Below are 21,447 nucleotides of genomic sequence, written 5' to 3' on the forward strand. Positions count from 1 at the left end.
ATTATAATTAAATTTGAGCAAATAATCAAGTACTAAAATATCAACACATCACCAAATTATTATTCATTGTAACTTCACAATTGAAACTCATAAAAATAATTAAACAAAAGTTATTTGAATACAATCTAATATGATAAAAAAATATAACTAAAATAATCAAGATTTCACTTTTGATACACATACAATCACTAAATTATTATTGTGTTTTTTTAGAAAAAAGTGTTATTGTATTAAGTGTAGTTAGGAATTTGATATAAATGTATTTTTAAATTTAGTATAAATAATTAATAATTTTTATTAATAAACATGTATAATTAGTAGTATAATTAATAATATCATTATATATATAATTATGTACATATATATATATTTTGTTTCAAACGGGTGACGGGGCAGGGCGGGGGAATATACCTCCGTTCCCCCGCCCCGTTTCTAAACGGGGGAAAAAAAATTCCCCCCCCGCCCCACTAGTCACCCGCAGGGCGGGTGACCGGCGCATTGCCACCCCTAAACTTGAGCAAATTACTTCAGTAGCTACTAAATTTTTTGAATAGTTAAGATTTGACCATTCAATTATTAATATTGTGTTTTTACCTATTGAACTATTAAAAGTATAAATTTTGGATAATTCCGTCTGATTCCACCGTTAAATATAAGGGTCTGCACGATTCACGAGACATACTATTAATAGTTAGATATGGCGGAATTAATAGTAAAATTAGACAGAATAATCCAAAATTTACACTTTTGATAATTTAGTGGGTACAAACATATTATTAATAGTTGAGTAGCCAAAATTCAATTATTCAAAAAGTATAGTGACTATCCGAATAATTTGCTCTACAATCTTCAGCCTAACCATAATAAAGTCTGAAAAGGTGATGGAATTATTGGAACACCATATTGTTGTTACATACAGAAATTCAAAAGCTGTAGACAATACTAGCTAGAGATTAAGCTTTTGCAAATACATATTGTGATGAAAACGAAAAATCTGAAAAGGAGATGGATTCATTGGAACATGGTATTGTTGTAACAAACAGAAATTCAAAAGCCAGACAATTCCATAGCCAGAAGTTGTCCAATTGTGATGACAGGAAACATGCTTTCCAGATATGGCCTTTGTTTTAATAGTTGGACACAAACTTGTTGCATGTCGGGCCTCAACTGAGGATTGGGATCCACACACAGCAATGCTAGTTTTGTCCCCAACACCACTTTTTCAGCCATTTGCTTAGTCAGAGAACGAGGTCGGGGATCCACAATATCTTTCAGCAGAATGCCATGGATCGATGATGATGCTGACAACATTGACAATACCAAATCACCCGGATGCTTCCCCATGATCACTTCCAAAGCTAGGACTCCAAAGCTATAAACATCACATTTTTCGTTTACTTCCAAAGTGTAAGCAAGTTCTGCAGTCGAAAAGATAAATTGTTGATTTATAAGTATAATTTGATTACTTTAGTCATTTCATTTAGGAAAATTAAGGTCCTGTTTAATAACCCAATTTATCACTTAAATTTAATAAATTCAGATCTTAACATGTTCAGATGCGTTTGATAATAAAAAATTGAATATCTAAATTAAGGGATAATATCAGAAACCTCCCTTGAGGTTTCTCTTAATATCACTTGGCACCCCTGAGGTTTTAGAAATATCATGTACCTCCCCTAGTAATTGTAAAACGACAATATTAACCCTCACTTGACACATAATTCACAACATATCAAATAAATGAAGCTCAAAATTAAAAAAAAAAAAAAGAAACGAAAGTCACATTCTTCGTTTTCCCTTTTCTCCATCATTCTTTCTTACTCATATTTTTTGGATGATTATGCAATATTTTATTGTAAATTATAATAAATTATATTTTGTTTATCTTTTACTTTTTGTGATTGTGATAAAGTGGGGTATGATTTATTTGCTTATTTTAGGTTGATTTTTATAATGATTGGTATAGTTTAATGGTTTGAGTAAAGGGTTGAGAAGATGTTGGAAAAAAATGTAAATTTATAGGAAATCGGTTTTGAGCATACAGAATTAAATTAATGCAAGTGTATTTCTTTTCAAATATCATTTTTATTTTTCAAATTTATATTTTTATAGGGTATAGAATTGTGATGTAGTGGTACTACAAGAAATTGCTTTTGAGGTGATGGTTTTCTTGAAATGAACAAAGTGGTTTAGGAACATTTTTATTTAGCAAGTGAAAGGGTAGTTTAGGGTTTTTAAAAATTTTGTTACACAAATAACAAAAGTAAGGGAGGTAAGTGATATTTTTAAAACCTTAGGGGTGCCAGGTGATATTAAGAGAAACCTCAGGGGAGGTTTCTGATATTATCCCCTAAATTAATTAAGCAGTATTGAATTTTTTAGACAAAACTTGCTCTAAAAAAAGTGATAAGCTACTCACTTATAACTGAATATGATATACACTCAAATTTATTAGATTTAATACTTAACAATTCAATAAATTAATAATTCAGATGTCAGATTCTAGATTTAGATTTTAGATTTCAGTTTTATCAAACACACCCTAAGTTTGAATCATGTTAAGATCAGAATGCCAATTCTGTATTTAAATCAAACTCACTAAATGCCAACTGCAATTTCACCATATGCAAAGTAATACCTGGAGCAGCATAACCATAAGTTCCTGCAAATGAAGTCCAATTAGATGAATCACGCCTCATGAGTCTTGCCGTGCCGAAGTCAGAGATGTGAGCTTGATACTCGGAATCTAACAGAATGTTTTTGCTGGATATATCCCGATGAACTATAGAATGTGAACAACCATGATGCATATAAGATAATGCATTTGCCACATCTTGTTACCACATCTTTAACAACGTTTACCCTCTTGATCCAATCGAACTTGGCTGCTGTTTCATCATTGCTCAGCAAGTGCATCAGGTTTCCCCCTTTCATGAATTCATACACCAAGAAGGTGTATTTGGTATGTGAACAGAATCCGTACAGCTTGACGATGTTACGATGCCTAATATTTGTTAGTGCACGGATCTCATTGGCAAAATCTTTTGGACTGCTCAATAGGCCACTATCTGTTGAATGAAGTTTCTTGACAGCAACAACTTGACCATTCAGCAACTCTGCTCTAAAAACACTTCCAAATCCTCCCACTCCGATGCAATGCTTGGGGTTGAAATTTTCTGTTGCATCAATAATATTTTCAAAGGCTGTTTTCCCATCAAAGCTTGAAATGGCAAATAAATTTTTGTTTGATTCTCTTGGCTCATTTTCAGCATATTCTGTGTGTGATCTTCTAGCACGAAAGAAAATCCCCACAACTATAATCAAAAGAAACACGGCTGCTAGAGTTGGAAAAACAATCAGAAAAATAATTTTCATGCTTGTCTTCCTTCGAAGAGTCGCAGTTCTTGTTGATTGGGTGCAAGGTCTCAAACCAACAATGCTGCGGCCGCATAAAGCTGCATTGTGTCTCAGCGCATCCAATGGAGCTTTTTGAAATGCAGTAATGTTGGGAAGAGGACCTTCCAACTCATTAAAGGATATATCAATAGAAATCAAACTGAGGCAATGATCAAAGCTAGAGGGGATAGTTCCCGTTATCCTATTATGTGAAAGATTCATCTCCTCAATGCTTTTCAACTCCCCTAACTCTGGTGGCAATTTGGATTCCAACATGTTTTGGCTGAGATCAAGAGTTTCAAGTGAGTGAAGATTTCCAATTTGAGAAGGAATACTTTCAATCAGTGCATTTTGGCTCAAATTCAATTCCACCAACTGTGTACAGTCGCCAATTTGATCTGGAATTGAGCCAGTAAGATTATTGGCCGACAAACTTAGATTTAGAAGTCTAGACATCTGACCAATTTCTGAAGGTATATTGCCCGAAAGGTTGTTGTTGTCCAGCTTAAGGTCAAGCAACAAAGTCAACTTCCCCAAATTTCTGGGGATCTCCCCATGTAAGCGATTTGAAGAGAGGTGAAGTCTTTGCAGACGAGATACTTCTCCAAGCCCAGTCGGTATTTCGCCAGAAAGGTTGTTGTTGGAGATTCTCAAACTCGTCAAATTCAGAAAGGCTGCCCAATTCCAGGATAAGGCACCATAAAATTTATTATCTCTTAAATCGATGCAATCAACATGTGGATAATCACCAAAATCTTCAGATATGTTTCCTGATAGTTGGTTTCTATGGACACAGATTACTTCTAAGCTAGAACAAAATTTCAAACTTCTCGGCATGGTACCGTCAAAGTTATTGTCATGTAGCAAGAACCGCTTTAATAAACCGCCTTTGCAAATATTTTGGGGTAAATGGCCAGTAAGATTATTTTCAAATACTTGTAGCGTTTGCAACTGGGTAAAATTATTGAATGCATCTGAAAGAAAGCCAATTAGTTGGTTTCTGAAGAGGCGAATATCAACCAGAAACTTCAATTTCCCCAATTCGAGTGGGATTTCCCCCTGTAAGTGGTTTTCATAGAGTACCAATTGCATGAGATTGGTTAAATTTCCCATGGATGGGGGAATATATCCTGTGAGATTGTTCCCAGGAAGGTATAAGTAAGTTAACTTTCCCAAATTACCAACAGAATTGGGTATCTTGCTGCTGAGATTGTTATTGCTGAGTTCAAGATGTTCAAGAGATGTTAGCTTTCCAATTTCTTGAGGGACAGGTCCAGAAAGAAAATTAGTGAAAAGATACAGCGAAGTCAAGTTGCCTAAGTTCCCAATAGACTGTGGAATGGGACCTGTGAACATGTTATCCGCTAGAGAGAGATCAGTAAGAGATCTCAGTTCCACAATCTCTTCCGGAAAGGGGCCTGATAGCTGGTTCGTAGCAATTGACAATTCTTGGAGTTTTGTCAGGTTTCCAATTCCTGAAGGAATGCGCCCTGAGAGTCTGTTGGCTCGAAGGTTCAGATAGCTTAGGTTGGTCAAATTTCCAATTGAAGCAGGGATTGATCCTGTAAACTGATTCACTACCAAACTGAGTTCAACAAGAGTCGTGAGAAACATAAGTTCTTTGGGGATGGGACCATAGAATGAGTTATTGGACAAATACAAGAACCTAAGATTGGTTAGTTGGCTGATTTCAATTGGAATGGCACCATTGAAATGATTTGAATCCAAGCCAAGATAGATTAGCCCAGAAAGGTTGCCAATGTGGGATGGAATGGCCCCATAGAATGCATTATAATAAAGATCAATTCTAGTTAAATAGGGAAGAGACGAGAAATTCAGATGATCAAGTGTACCTTTAATGCCAGACCTAGTAATGTTAATGATCGATATCCTTCCAGCCTTGTTGCATCGAATTCCAATCCAGTTGCTGCAAGGATTGGCAGAAGATGACCAAGATGACAACTGGGACTGGCTGTAATTGTCAAGACGGGCTTTCCATGTTAAAAGAGTTTTCCCTTCATCTCCATTATTTAATATTTCAGATGCAGCATTCGTTGGAGAAGTAGAAAGCAATTGTAGCATTGCCATGCATACAGAAAGTAAGCAAAGTTGAATTAACATATTTACTGGATATCTCAAATGAACAAATTATCAGGAGTAATAAAATTTCTGCTGAGAAGCTGTTGGACTTCATCGAACGTATGCAAGTACTTAGATTTTACATAGAGTCGTTTACTTGAGTCGTTTCTTATCGTCAAACATCAACTCGTGTCCTCATTTATGTTGAAAATTCCTGGTTAATCAATTACTTGGTATAGACACGGAACACATGTATAATCATTGCATTTCTTATATTCTTACATATGATTTACGTTGTCTTGTTGAAATTAACCTAATTAAAAAATTTAATTGCTATGTTATAAATCCAAAAAGGAATGGCTTTCTTATAATTGATGAGGTTATGGAATAACTAACATTGAAATTTTACTTTAGCAATATCGTTTTCATTAAATTTAATTTCCTTAAATTGCTTGTAGAATAAATTTGAATTGCGATTAAAATATTTGGGAAGGGTTTTTAGAAGAATAATAGAAAAAGAAATTTCTCCAAATATTGCTTTAGTTAAAGGATTTTTGCATTATTTCTTAAGTTAATGGTTAAAGAATAAAAGTATTTAGCAAGAAAAAATTGGGGCTTGTATCCAAAGAAGATAAAAATAAGGGATAATATCAGAAACCTCCCCTTAGGTTTCTTTTAATATCACCTGATACCCCTAAGGTTTCAAAAATATCACTTACCTCCCTTACTTTAGTTATTTGTGTAACAAAATTTTTAAAAACCCTAAACTATCCTTTCACTTACTAAATAAAAATGTTCCTAAGTCACTTTGTTCACTTCAAGAAAACCATCACTTCAAAAGCAATCTCTTGTAGTACTACTACATCACAATGCTATGCCCCATAAAAATATAAATTTGAAAAATAAAAATGATATTTGAAAAGAAATACATTCGTATCAATTTAATTCGATATGCTCAAAATCGATTTCTTATGAATTTACATTTTTTCCACCATCTTCTTAACCCTTGCTCAAACCATTAAATTATACCAATTATTATAAAAATCAACTCAAAATAAGCAAATAAATAGTACCCCACTTTATCACAATCACAAAAAGTAAAAGATAAATAAAATTTAATTTATTATAATTTATAATGTAATATTGCATATTCATCCAAAAAATATGAGTAAGAGAGAATGATGGAGAAAAGGGAAAAAAAGAAGAAAGTGACTTCCATTTCTTTTCTTTTTTTTTTAAATTTTGAGCTTCATTTATTTAATATGTTGTAAATTATGTGTTAAGTGAGGGTTAGTATAGTCTTTTTACAATTATTAGGGGAGGTAAGTGATATTTCTAAAATCTCAAGGGTGCTAAGTGATATTAAGAGAAACCTCAAGGGAGGTTTCTGATATTATCCCTAAAAATAAAATAATTTGAAAAAGAAAACTAGATGGTTCAAAACCACAACGGATTTTTTGTCCCACCTCCTGTGGCACACTCTTTACCTATTTTTTATTATATTGCTATTTCTCCTTTATAAACATTATATTTTAGTTCTTTTTTGTTTCCTTGAGATCCATTAACTATTAACTGAGTAATATACAAAATTTAACAAACTCAAAATATCAAAATGAATAAAAAATGAGATTTTTTATGAATTTTCTGCTGCATTTTTAATTTTTTATTATATATTACCTTTTTGAAACTGTTGTATTTATTTTTTATTCAATTAATAGTCATTGGATCTTAAGGAAAAAAAAAGAACTAAAATATGAAGGAGAAATAACAATATAATAAAAGTGAGATAGAAAGTGACACAGAAAATAAGATAGAAGATCCGTTGCAGTTCAAAATCAATCTACATGTTGAGTTCAACAATCCATTTGATGATATGTTCAGTTTATTTATTTTTTCCTAACAAGGAAAGGGTATGATTTAAGAAGCAGGAAAGGGTAGGAAGATTGAAATTCAAGATCTCTAAATCCTAGGCTTGATGCTAAGCTTGGAAGTTGATTGGATACATCATCGCCTACGAAGTTTCAATTGAAGTCTTTGGATTTGGCCCTTCCGTTCCGTGTAAATGTTATTCAATTGGAATAGTTGGAATAATTTAGTTGGAAGATATGGTTGGTGCGAAACTTTAAGCTGATCCATGTTTTACTTCATAATGGAGTGATTAAGTTGTAATTAAGAATTACTGCTTAGATGGTAATTCTTGAATATGTTTATAATAATTAACTCCACTTTGCGCTTTTAAACTTATACTATTTTTCTACTTTGCGCTCTAAATTTTAATTTTGGACACTTTGTGCTATAAATTCTCAAGTTTGTCATATTTAAGTCTAATCAATGATAACATTAGCAAAATTAACATCATAAGGTACCCTGCAAATTAGTGATAATTTGCTGAAAGTGGTGAAAAGGAGTTAAGGTATCTTAACTAGAATGAAACAATACATTGCTGTTAATTTGCGTATTTTATTTCATTCATTTTGCTAACAATAATAGCGATTTGGATCATAGATATCAAGAAAAATGTGCTCAAAACAGTCAAAGGAGCCAAGCAATCGCAACTAGCTACAACAAAATGATATATTTTCAATAATTTGCACTACCATTTATCTTGTTAATCTTGATGACATTGTAATTGATTAGATTTAAATAGGATAAACTAAAAATCTAACGTGTAAAGTATCCAAATTTAAGAGTTTAAGGTATAAAGTGTTCAAAATTAAAATTTAAGGTGCAAAGTAGAAAAGTGATACAAGTGAATGCAAAGTGGAATTAGTCCATGTTTATAATTGATTAGATTGCCACCACCTATGAGTGGACTTGGCGTAAATGACTATTCTTGTTCTTTCTTTCTAATGCATTAATTGTTGAAATTTTGCAAGTAAGATATCAATAGTGGTTGAACTGAAGTTATTATTGTAGGGTCATTCATGTGTTAATTGTCTTGAAAAATAAAGTTAAATTGAGAAAGTGTCTAAATACAAAGGAGGAGGACAATAATAGTTAATGAAAATTAGTGATTACACGGTAATTATTGACAAAAAGAAAAATTGTAACTTTTGACTCTGTCTATACCCACTAATGCGTGCATTCGTGTGGGGGGAATTCCAAGTCCAGTCAAAGTATTATATTTGCATTTCCATGTCTTCTAATTTGGTAAACATACGTATTGGTGCTAGGACATCCAGTTCCTGATGAAATCATTATAAAGCAGGGTTTTGAAGAAGAAGATATGATCAAATTATGAATCAGAGACGTACAAATCCATCAAGTTACAAATCCACCAAGTGCAGAATCAGCAGCTTCTCAACCTTATTCAATCCAAACAACCACGGGATATCAGATTAGCAACTGTGGTGGAGGATATTGACCAACTTAGACTTTTGTTTCATATGTGCTCCTTTTGTCTAGTTCAAAATGATAACTATCATCTAAGCTCCAAGCTTAGTTCTTATGCTTTAGGCATTACTTTTGATGAGGAAATTTTGTTTCCTTAGTGGTTAAATGACCGTTTGTAAAGTTTCATCGAACCTTTGCTCGTACTTGTACATCTTTTGAAAAGGAATACAACCATATATCGTTTCGGGAAAAAAAAAAAATTAAAATTAAGAGAAGATTAGCAGTACCTTACAAATTCTTTCATCACATTATCTAGCGCACTAAGCAGTACCTTACTTGTCTTTCGTGTTTTTGTTTTGTGCCTGTATTTATGTCAGTTTTCTTTTTAATTTTTTTCCTAGTAGCAAAGGGATGGGATTTAAGAAGTGTAGAAGAACAAGGAAGGAATTTAAACTTAATACCTTAAAGTCTTAAAATTTCAACCTTAATCACTAAATCAATACTTTCTCGGTACGGGTATTTTGGGGTAATAGATGAATCAAAAATAACAGAACAGGTCTCAATCTCATTAACTTACTACTACAGATAGCCCGTATTTACTGAATTCATATAAAAATAACATGCTCAATTGCATAGGTCTTTATCCCTATTATGATGACAATTGAGATGGTATCTTTTACTTCAATTTACTCCCCTTCCTCTTAGTACAGAACCAGTTGTAAAAACATTACTGTTCTAGAACTAAAACACAAGCAATATCAAAAAGTCACAGTGTTTGGGCTTCAGACGTGATCAAGTCAACCAAAGTCAAGTCTGAGGTTTCGATTAAGTTGAAGGGCAAATAGCCAAATAGTTCAGTTCCATAGTTTTTCTTTCTTTTGTGCTCCTTTCTTTTTCTTCTTCTAAGATACTCCATCTTAATTAGTTCAACATTCTCTTGCCGCGTCATTTGTTGAATCCGCCTCTGAACATTGTTGTAGACATCATGAACTCTAAGTATGAGGCTCCACCGTACACTAATGCCTTGGTGAAAGATTGTCGGCCATTATGCCAGAATATGCAAGTACTGATCTAACACAGTTATAGAGGGAGAAACAAATGTGCTAATTTTTTTGGCAAATTTGAAAGTGAAATTCGGCCATCACTTTGTTAATGTGACCAACGTCTTGTTGGATTAGGACCACTCCTTTTCGTAGATAAATTTGTAAAGTTCTAATTAGTTATTTCTTCTCTACTATAAAAAAAAAAATGGCAAAATACACGCATTTGGATGTCCCTCCCCACCTTTAACTCCTGATTTTATCGACCATCAAGAAACTAAACATATATTTATGATAAATGATTATAGAAATTAATCTACATGAATTCCAAATTAGGAAAAGCAATGAAGCTACCAGGATTTGAATCCTGAGGGAAAGCTTCACTTATTTGATTTTCATGAAATATCTATTCATTGAGTCCTGTTAAGTTTCCAATGGTGGCAGGAATACGTCCTGTTGAATTTACTTTATCTAAAGGCATATAATTCACTTCTTTTGCCCCACCTCCGAATAAAATCGGGAACTTGAATAATTGGTAAGGTTGTCATTATATTAATTTAACAGAGATTTGAGCTTAAAGTTGAATGCCAAGTTGGTCAAGAGACGTGGGTTCCCAATTTCGTCAGTAGTGAAACTTGAAGGCTGATTTTGACTAAAGGGAAAAAAAGGTGGTCGAGTTGCTCAATTCTGCAACAGATTGTGGAATTTGATTGGTAAGGTATTGTGTGAAAGATCAAATTCCACAAGAATTTTAACCATCTCGATTTCTACAGAACAGGTCCCCAAAGAAAGTCATTTAAAAAAAAGAAAGCAGCAACAAAGTGAAGTCGCCAGAGTTTCCAATTAAAACAAGTGAGGAATTTGACTGAGGAGATTGTTTCCTGATAGATTGATCCACAGGAATTCTCTGCTTCTCATTAGTGTTTTGATAAATTCGGGTTTTCAACAATTCACTAAACACATGCATAAGTCTGGACTTTGGTACATAATTCTCGCTGAAAATAATATCCAGTGGCCTAAATTTGCCCGGAGAAGTCCTCCTCCCCCACCCCACCTTCGTATGCTTGTTGGTTTGCTTATTTTTGTTTTCGAATTTCATCGTCTGAGTTCTTAAATTTCTTGCTCAAGATCAATAGGAAACAAAAAGCTGTATTGTAAAACGTTTCTTTACTTTAGAGCAAATTACTCGTCACACAACGATTTCCAAATTGTGCTGTTAATATGCTTTTGGTTATTCATTGTGCAGCATTTAGTTGCTTCCATCAGGTATTGCTAATCAGGTTATCCTCCTATATTTGTAGCCTCTTCCGATTGTGGACCAATTAATTTTAGTGCTTTAATACTTGCTATAAAGAAGAAAGATCGTTCTAGTTTTAGTTGCTGGAGGCTCTAATGCTTCCAGATCCAAACGTGTGAGACATTTGAATGATGAATGTGTGTTGAGAAATCTAGTTGAAAGCTTTCCTAATTCTGATTTTTAACCAAGAAGCAAGAACACTGTATATATATGATGCATCATTATTATCGTTGCCATGTTTGATTTTTTGACACACACAACACAAAACTTTATTGATTTTCCTTAGAAGTTTATATACATACTTCCCGCTATTGAACCTTTGTGACGTTTGTCCCAAGCGAAGGACAAGAAAATTTGGTGTAACTGATGGGATATCCAAATCTATATCCCTACAAGCATATGCTCAGCCAAGTCACATCTTTAACATTACTCCTTTCCTGATGCACAAAACTCTACTAAACTTTTCTACCACGGACCGGGTAACGCAGGTACTTTCTTTAGTGCTCCATTTCCAAGACCCTGGCTCAAGCTGTTCAAAGTATCAGATCCAAAAATTAGAAGATTAGCAGTCATAGGGATGCGTGTACCTTGGAGTCAAGTTTTGAGAGTGAAATTCGTGCGCAGTAACACTCTAACTAGATATTTATCCCTGCTTTTGCACTTACATTTCATTACATACTTAAACCAACGGGTCCAAGCAAAATTTAGCCAAAACGTAATCAGTTGCAAACCACAAGAACAAGAAATTTTGGATAAAGAAAAGGAAAGATACGTACACGCAGAAGCTCTAAAATTCGTGATTTTCAGATCAAGAAGTTGTCCGATTGTGACCATTGGGAATATGTCGAATTGAGATGGTGTTTCCTTCAATAGTTGGACAGACACTTGTTTCATGGTTGGCCTTAACTGGGGATTTGGTTTTATACATGACAATGCCAGCTTTGCCACCAACACCAATTGTTTTGACTCTTGATTACTTGGAAAAGAAAGTCGAGGGTCCACAAGATCTTTCAGTAATACATTATATGCTGTTGATAATGGTGCTGATATGAAATCACCTGGATGCTTGCCCATGATCACTTCTAAAGCCAATACTCCAAAACTATAAACATCACATTTTTCATTTACTTCCAAGGTATAAGCAAGTTCTGCAATTCACCAAATCAGAAATCACTTCAGACTATTGTGAAGATGAACCCCTTCAAATATTTTAATTATATTCAAGAAGCAAAACTGTTTAGCTGATTTTAGTTTTAAGTACATATCGATTAATTGAAAAAGGGAATCTAAAGATAAAAGCTAGATTCCTTTGAGCAAAGAGTAGTATACCTGGAGCAGCATATCCATAAGTTCCTGCAAATGACGTCCAACAAGATGAATCAGGCCTGATGAGTCTTGCAGTGCCAAAGTCAGAGATGCGAGCTTGATACTCGGAATCTAACAAAATGTTTTTGCTAGATATATCTCGATGAACAATAGAAGGCAAACAATCTTGATGAATGTAGGACAATGCTTTTGCCACATCTTTGACCATGTTTACCCTCTTGATCCAATCGAACATGGATGCTGTTTCATCATTGCTCAATAACTGCATCAAGCTTCCACCTTCCAAGAATTCATACACCAAGAAAGTGTGTTGTGTATGTGAACAGAAGCCATAGAGCTTCACAATGTTACGATGCCTAATATTTGTTAGCGCCTGGATCTCATTGGTGAAATCTTTCAACCTTCTCAAGGCATCACCATCTGTTGCATGAAGTTTCTTGACAGCAACAACTTGACCATTTGGCAGCTCTGCTCTAAAAACCCTTCCACATCCACCCACTCCAATGCAATACTTGGCGTCAAAATTTTCTGTTGCATCAATGATGTTTTCATAGACCATTTTCCCATCAAAGCTCCAGATAGTGAATAAATTTTCTGTTAATTCCAGAGGTTTATTCTCCACATGTCTAGTATGTGACCGTGAAAGGATTAAAATGCCCACAACCACTGTCAAAAGAAACATGGTTCCTAATATTGGAAGCACAATTAGGAAAATAATCCTTTTATTTGTCCTTCTACTGGTTTCGTTTTGAGTTGATTGAGGGCAAGGCTTCAATCCGACAACTCTGCCACATAAACCTTTATTGTTTCTCAGGGCATCAAATGGAGCTTTTTGAAATGCAGTAATGTTGGGAAGAGGACCTTCCATTTGATTGTAGGATATATCAATAGATATCAGACTGAAGCAATGATCAAAGCTGGAGGATGGTATCCTATTATGTGAAAGGTTCATCTTCTCGATGCTTTTCAAATCTCCTAGTTCTGGTGGCATTTTGGATTCCAACATGTTTTGACTGAGATCAAGAGTTTCTAGCGAGGGAAGAATTCCTACTTGAGAAGGTATGCCTTCAATGAGTGCATTGTGGCTCAAATTCAGTTCCAATAGCTGTGTGCAATGGCCTAATTTTTCTGGAATGGAGCCACTAAGATTATTGGCCGACAAACTTAGATTTAAAAGTCTAGACATCTGACCAATTTCTGATGGTATATTGCCTGATAGATGGTTGTTGTCCAGCTTAAGCTCAAGCAACAAATTCAACTTCCCCAGACTTCTTGGAATGTTCCCATGTAAGCGATTAGAAAAAAGGTGAAGTTGTTGTAGGCGAGATACTTTGCCAAGCCCTGTTGGTATTCTGCCAGAAAGATTATTGTTGGAGATCTTCAGCTTTGTCAAATTCAGAAAGGCGCTCCAATTCCAAGACAGCGTGCCATAAAACAAATTATCGCTTAAATCAATATGGTCCACATGTTGGTAATCACCAAAATCTTCAGTTATGTTTCCTGATAGTTGGTTTCTTTGGGCATCGATAGCTTGTAGGCTAGAACAGTTTTTTAGGCTTCTAGGCATAGCACCTACAAAGTCATTCTCATATATCACTAACCATGTTAGTGAGCCACCACTGCAAAGACTTTGTGGTAAATGACCAGTAAGACGGTTTTGAGATACTGCTAGCATTTTTAAATGGGTGAGATTAGTAAAAACATCTGGAAGAACACCGCTTAGTTGGTTTGTGAAAAGAAAAATGTCAACTAGCAACTTCAACTTTCCCAATTCAGGAGGGATGGTCCCCTCTAAGTAGTTTTCATAAAGTAGCAATTCAATGAGATTGGTTAAATTTCCAATGGAGGATGGAATATGTCCTGTAAGATTGTTTCCAAGAAGGGATAAAGAAGTTAACTTTTTCAAATTAGCAATGGAATTGGGAATATTACCCGTGAGCTTGTTATTATCAAGTGCAAGATCCTCAAGAGATGTGAGATTTCCAATCTCTTCAGGAATAGGTCCAGACAGAAAATTATTGTAGAGATAGAGCAAAGTCAAGTTTCCTAAGTTTCCAATAGACTGCGAAATGGGACCAGTGAGCATGTTCTTGGCTACAGTGAATGCACTAAGAGACCCGAGTTTCAGAATTTCTTCTGGAATGGAACCTGATAGCTGGTTAGTTTCAAGAGATAATAGATTGAGTTTTGTCAAGTTTCCAATCCCCACAGGAATACGTCCTGAAAGTTTGTTGGCGCGTAGGGCTAGAAGGTTTAGGTTGGTTAAATTTCTCACAGCAGTCGGGATTGAGCCTGTAAACTCATTCTGTACCAAATCGAGTTCAACAAGAGACCTGAGAGACATAAGTTCTTCAGGGATGGAGCCATGGAATGAGTTATTGTAAAGGTACAAGAACCTAAGATGGGCTAGTTGGCTGATTTGAGTTAGGATGGAACCAGAGAAATGATTTGACTCCAAGCGAAGAAAGGTAAGCCTGGAAAGGTTCCCAATGTTGGGTGGGATGGTCCCATAGAGTGCATTATCAATAAGATCAATGCTAGTTAGATGGGGTAGAGAGGAGAAATTGAGATGATCAAGTGTACCTTTGATGCCTGAACTGGTGATGTTCATAGCCGATATTCTTCCAGCTTTGTTGCATCGAATTCCAACCCAACTGCTGCAAGGATTGGCAGAGGACGACCATGATGACAACTGGGTTTGGCTGTGATTGTCAAGACTGGCTTTCCATGTTAAGAGGGCTCTCCCTTCACTTCCATTACCGAATACTGCATGCATTTGATAAGATGCAGCATTTATCCCAGAAGTGAAGAGTAGCAGGAGGATGGCCATGGATGCAAAAGATAAACGAAGTTGAACGATGGAATTGTTCACGATTAACATATTTACTGGATATATATGTCACCGCAAAATCCTCGAGAGAAACTTGTTGCTGAGAAGCTGACGGCCTTCATCGCCCATATGCAAGTATTTATAGAGCTGTAGATCCAAAAATGGATTGCAATGAAGTTGCTTGGATAATGACTCAAGTCCTGCTTAATCAATTAACTTGACATGGGCATGTTTACATTTTCTTTCCAAACATTGAATGCATTTTTTGTAATTGTTGAGACTATTTATTTAATGCTTGACATTGACATTTTGTTTTAGGAATATATTTTAATTTCATTAATTTTCTTGAGGACTAAAAGGAAGGAAGATATCTGGAAAGGTTTTTTAGAAATTTTTTTGGCAGTGCTTTTGGATACTAAAGCATTAACAAAAAGAAATTTCTTTTGTTTTGGTGTTGTTTTGGGGGGGGGGGGGAGAGGAAGTATTAACGCATAAGTTTAAGCTTCCACGGTTTCCTTTTACAATGGAATAATTAACTTGCAATTAACAGTTAGGGCTTAAGTAGTAATTATACTGTTCACTTGTTCGGTTATTTGGAAGAAAGATAAGTGCTTCATGAGTTTCCGATAGTGCTTAAGTGGTAATTATATTGTTAACTAGTTGGAAATTTGGAAGAAAGAATTAGTGCATTATAGGTTTCAGATATCACTGTTTTCCATTAAATATAATGCAGTAATTGATTTTTGATCAACAGTTAATCCTCAAGTGGTAATTGTTGACTATGTATATACTTTGACCAGATTCACCATCTCTTGAGAAGTATATGGATATGATTGCAGACTTGGAAGTCTTTACATTTTGGTAAGAAGACTTGAAGTCTTTGGCTTTGGCCTTCTTGTCTGGATAAAATCTTGGGTAAATTACCTTTCTGTAATTTGGTTCCCTTACAATTTAAAAATCTATGTATAACCAGTTTATGGTTTAGGGCTAAAGTATTAACAAGTCAAAATCAAACTAATAAATTTTCAAACTCACATTTTCATAATTTTCTTTCTCTTTTTCTTATTCCTTTAGGAAGAGAAGAGATGATTTTAAAAAATTGTACTTTGACCTACTAAATCTTAATAAATCTTAAATTTTTTCAAATATAAAGAAGAAGGAAGTGAAATACAAAATAAATAAATAAATAAGAAAACCATTAAATATTTACAATCATTTGGTTCTAGAAGTGGCTGTCACTAAATGTTAATACTTTGTCCTGCACAACACTTAGCTCCTGCACTTTTTTGCTTATTCAGAATCATAACATCATCGATCCTGAATTATCTCATGCACTCCTTTATATAATATGAACCATTACACCATTGGTCCAAATTCACCTTGTACAAAAACTACACACAAGATTCACTTTGATACCAAATGCAACGTCTCAGATTCAAGGATTGCCCACTAACTTTTGAGTAGAATCACGAGTTGAAAATATTTAAATCTAAGTTATTTAGTAAGCCGTGGACCATATTTAGGTTCCATTCTTTACCCCACTTCCGTGCAGGACGATGTCGGATTGGGGCCTGAGAATTAGTGCGTTAAGTTGGTGATGTGTCACCATGTTTATATTTGGTTGGATCTGCCCTCCTAATAAGTTTCCAAATGAACACTCGTAAGTCTTTGGAAATGGCCTATTTCTGAGGAAAACTTTGCAAGGCACTATTCTTCATGTTTTCCTTTATGATTCAGTAATGAAGTTGCAATCGAGAGTTGGTTTTAAGGGATAATTTTTGACTATGTATGTTTATACACACTAACACATGCACTCATGTTGGGAGGGAAGTAAATTCTGTGTCATTACTCCAGGCATATTGCTTTCTGTTGTTTTCTGGAGGGTATTTTGCGATAATACCTGTTCATTTTGCTTGATTTTTCTTAGTGCTTGGTTTAGAACAGCAGTGCAATTACAGTCGTTGTTTTCCTTCCCCTTTCTAGAACAACTACAGACAAATTCACAAGGTGATGTAGATAGGATTTTCCATGTTTATGTTTTGTGCGTGTTGTTTTGGTTAGCAGTCGTACGATGAATCGGAAACACTAAAAGAACGGGCCTCAAACTCATTCATTTACTGCAACAACAGATAGACCTATACACTACTCGTGTTTTAGAAAAATAAAAAGCTCAATTAAACAGGACTTTATCCCTTCTACCACGGCAATCAATCGAGATGGCGTCAATTTCCATGGAATTTATATGTTACTGGTTCTTTTCTACACAAGACTAAAGTCTCAACATCAAGAGTCAAGCCAACCAAAGTCAAGTTCTGAGCCCTGACGTTTCAATTAAGTTGAAGGGCCGAACAGCCAAACACTTGAGCGTGTCAACTTTTCCACAGTTTTTTTTTTCTTTCTTTCTTTGCACTCCTCTCGTTTTCTTCTTCCAAGATATCTTAATTACTTCAACATGTTCTCTTGCCGTGCAAAATACTTGCATTCGGATGCCCCTTCCTACCTTAACTCCTAATATTGTCAGCCATTCAGAAACTAAATATGTATTTATAGAGACAAATGATTGTTCTTGCTATAAGGCAGGGGAAAGAAAGACCAGATCACACTTATTATAGAAATTAATCTTAGATAAATTCCAACTCAGGAAAATCAATGAAGCTACCGAGATTTGAATCCCGAGGGAGAGCTTCGTTGATTTGGCTTTCATGAAAACGCTATTCATTGAGTATCCAGTGGAGGAAGTTATGCCATATAGGTATGAATGGTCAAGTGGCTGATCAAGTTCGAAATGCAATGAGGAATTTGATCGTCAAAAGTTGATGGTACTTGACAGTTTGAGGTGCACAACTGATGCAAGCATTCCAACTTCTTCAGGAATGGGTCCTAAAACATTAAATCATTGCTACGTGACAAATTAAAATACAGGTCTACAAGGAAAGTGAGATGCCCAATTTCGTCAGTAGTGGAACTCGAAAGCTGATTATGACTGAGAAAATGGTAGTCAACCTCTGCTCAATTCTCCTACAAGATTGTAGAATTTGATTGGTAAGGGTATTATTACATGAAAGATGGAATTCCACTAGAATTTTGTTTTTATCCATCCCGATACTTTCAGAATAGGTCCCCAAAGAAAAGTATATATAATGTGTGTGTACATATATATACATATACACACACTAGTAATGGAGCACGTATTTTGCACATGAACATGATGCTTTTAGATTTTTTTCTTTAAAATTTTTAGAAAATCAATTATTTTGAAGGAATAAATGTAATTGAGACAAAAAATGTGATATTTAATAGTTATATTATTTTATATTTTTTTGAACTTAGTTTGCCCTAACCAATATAAATGCACAAGCAACAAATTATTTTTTATTCCAAGAGTACTTTTATTTTATAACAATATCAATATTTGCATCTTTTGGTTAAATTTAGATGACCTAAATGTTCTTTTTTATGCCATTTGAGTTTAAATTTTTAACTTTTTGAATAATTTGTTGCTCCTTTTTAAGTCATTCTATGAATTGTTTATTAGTTTTAGTGAAATTTTCTAATTATTATTATTATTTTTTGCTAATGGTGAATTGTAAAATGATCTATAGTGTTATTGTAATCATAATAGTATCTAAATATATTGAAATTCCATTGTTCAAAATTAAATAGCTTAACTTTGAAAAGAATTGTTTTCATTTGGAGAAATTTATTTTTATTTCTGACTGATGACATGCTTTATGATTATAGCGTTTATATGATTAAGAATTGTAAGATATTAAGATTATTCATTATATAATAGTCAAACTGAACTTGGATATATTTTTATTCACCTTTGAAGTACTCCTTGAAATTGATATTTTATAAAAAAAATGTTTTTTGGCTTAATTCACCTTAATTCAAAAGGATGTTTCACCTTTGTAATTAGTATTATGATTGGCATTGATGAATATAATATTATTCATTAGTTGTAGTTTAATACTGTTAGTTGTTACAAGAACATGATTGATAATGCTCATTAAATTTAATCTGTATTGCAATTTAAATAAATAAATTTTCAACATAAAACTCTTTGCCTACCTCGATACCTCTTTCCTATAATATTTTTAATTAAAGGTTTTTTTACTCAATACTAATACACACATATTAAAAAGGTGCTCTTAAGGCTTAATTTACTTGTATTCAAAAAACAAAAAGACTCTTGGTACTTTTTAAAAGGCTCATAGTACCAATTTATTATGTTTTGATTCATGTTTGATGTACTCTCTAAACTTGGATTTTGTAAATAAAATTTGTTCTTCTTTCTTTTGGTAAATTAAAAAGTAAGAAATCTTTCATGTTTGATATTATTTAAAAATCTTTCATGTTTAAAAAAGAAAGAAATCTAAACTTGTGCTAGCATGTTTGATATTATTTATTAATGACAATGCAATGCAATTCGTCCATTTATTAGAGAGGAGTGTAGTTTTGGCATCATAAAAACTAATATCATTTTTTGCTTACACTATTAACAACTACGATTCACCATTTTTTTAATAATTTATAAATTAAATTTGTTCTCTTTTTCAATTTAATTTACTATAACTCACGGGAACGTTTTTCATTCTTGTAATTGTTGGCATAATTGATATTAATTATTGATGAAATGCAATGAATTGATTGTTCTTGTTTTAGTTTAATTCACCAGAATCACCACAATTCAAGGAATATTCTTTGTAACTGTTAGCATAATTCTTATTAATTATTATTAACGAAATGCAATGTAATCTGTCCATTTATTAGTGTTAGGGGCAATATTAGTATTACAAAGATTAAGATCAGTTTTTACTTGCACTCACACTAAAGACTCATCGTGTTTTTTATAAAGTAATAGATAGATATGTGTGTGTCTATATATGCCAGAGTTTCCAATTAATATAAGTGAGGAATTTGACTAAGTATCATTTCTTGATAAGATTGATCTCATTTAGGTTCAAGTAATTGACAATTCACAAAACAAATGCATAAGATATTGATTGGACCATTTGAGATGTTCTTTTTCGCTTTTCTTTTTTATTTTTTTTGTTTGTTAAACTTTTTGTTTTTGTGGGACGAGTTCTCAAGTTTCTTGCTCAAAATTGATAGGATACACAAATTTTTATTTAGAACACTTTTGTACCTTTGGCAAATTATACGTCATATGCACAAGGATTTGCAAGAAGCATCAAAGCATAAGAAAATACCAAAAAGGAATAAAAAAAAATAAAGCATAACAAATCCAAAACAACAAAATTTAGAGAATGCAATTACCAAAACCAGTAATTGAAATTTAAGTGCTCATATACAAAGAAGATACTTTGAGGGTCCCTGATATGATTAGTTATTAGAAGAGGAGGGGAAAAAAATTAGCTGTTAGATACATAGTAAATTTTATCAAGCTTCAGCTTTCAAATTTCCAAATTGTATTCTTAATATGGTTTTGGCTTTCATGGTGCTGCATTTAGTTGCTTGGTACATAAATATTTCTCAAACTAAGTTATATTTTATTTTACTTGTAAAACAGGGAGGGATGGAATCTAATAAGCTAAAAACGTTAAAATGAGATTTGAGTTTGACCTAGAATCTCTAATTCTTGGGATTTCAAACTCAACACTCAACTCAAACTCTAGATCAAAGCTATCTCAACGTAGTGTCATAAGCTCGTCGGAGAAAGTTTCTACCCTTCCAAACATTAGGACGAAAAAGATGGCAATGCGTTGATCAGGTCATCCTCCTATAGTTGCAGGCTGCAGCTTCCTCTGATTGTGAACCAAGTAATGTTAGTACCTATTAGAAATACAAAGGTCGGCCTAGTTTTAGTTGCTGGATTCCAATGCTTCTATATCCAAACATGTGAGACCTCTGAATGAGCAAGTGTTGAGACGTCTAATTGAAAGCTTTCCTGGTTCTGATTTTTCACCAAGAAGTAAGAACTCTGATGTTTATATGTGATGCATCATTACCATCATTGCCATGTTTGTTTATTTGAAACACACAATAGAAGAGTTTATTGATTTTCCTTAGAAGTTTATGTACATAATTCCCGAGATTAGACCTTTGTGACATTTGTCGTAGGCAAGGGAAAATAGAAGAGAATTTGTTGTTACTGATCAAACATCCAAATCTATTCTTCTACA

General features: G+C 33.8%; 1 protein-coding gene and 1 pseudogene across 1 annotated transcript; both read right to left on the minus strand.

Moving 5' to 3' along the window:
• Nucleotides 1-1,047: 1,047 nt before the first annotated feature.
• LOC113750690 lies at nt 1,048-5,484 on the minus strand (annotated as a pseudogene).
• A 6,172-nt stretch (nt 5,485-11,656) lies between these two features.
• On the minus strand, nt 11,657-15,362 carry LOC113750691 (MDIS1-interacting receptor like kinase 2-like). The gene is made up of 4 exons (XM_027294640.1): nt 15,055-15,362; nt 12,475-14,043; nt 12,204-12,293; nt 11,657-11,674 (listed from the first exon to the last, which is right to left on the minus strand). The coding sequence occupies exons 1-4, from the start codon at nt 15,350-15,352 to the stop codon at nt 11,670-11,672; spliced, it is 1,962 nt and encodes a 653-aa protein (XP_027150441.1). The 5' UTR covers nt 15,353-15,362; the 3' UTR covers nt 11,657-11,669.
• Between the last annotated feature and the right edge of the window lie 6,085 nt (nt 15,363-21,447).

Source organism: Coffea eugenioides, chromosome 10, assembly GCF_003713205.1.
Source record: "Coffea eugenioides isolate CCC68of chromosome 10, Ceug_1.0, whole genome shotgun sequence".
Lineage (NCBI taxonomy): Eukaryota > Viridiplantae > Streptophyta > Magnoliopsida > Gentianales > Rubiaceae > Coffea > Coffea eugenioides.

Excerpts from the sequence above, each read along its gene's own strand:
- LOC113750691 (XM_027294640.1), bottom strand. The coding sequence starts at position 15,352 with ATGTTAATCGTGAACAATTCCATCGTTCAACTTCGTTTATCTTTTGCA. Across the intron at positions 14,044-15,054 it reads CACCAGTTCAGGCATCAAAG|GTGCTATGCCTAGAAGCCTA; the intron begins GTACACTTGATC and ends ATGACTTTGTAG. Across the intron at positions 12,294-12,474 it reads TTATGGATATGCTGCTCCAG|AACTTGCTTATACCTTGGAA; the intron begins GTATACTACTCT and ends GGTGAATTGCAG.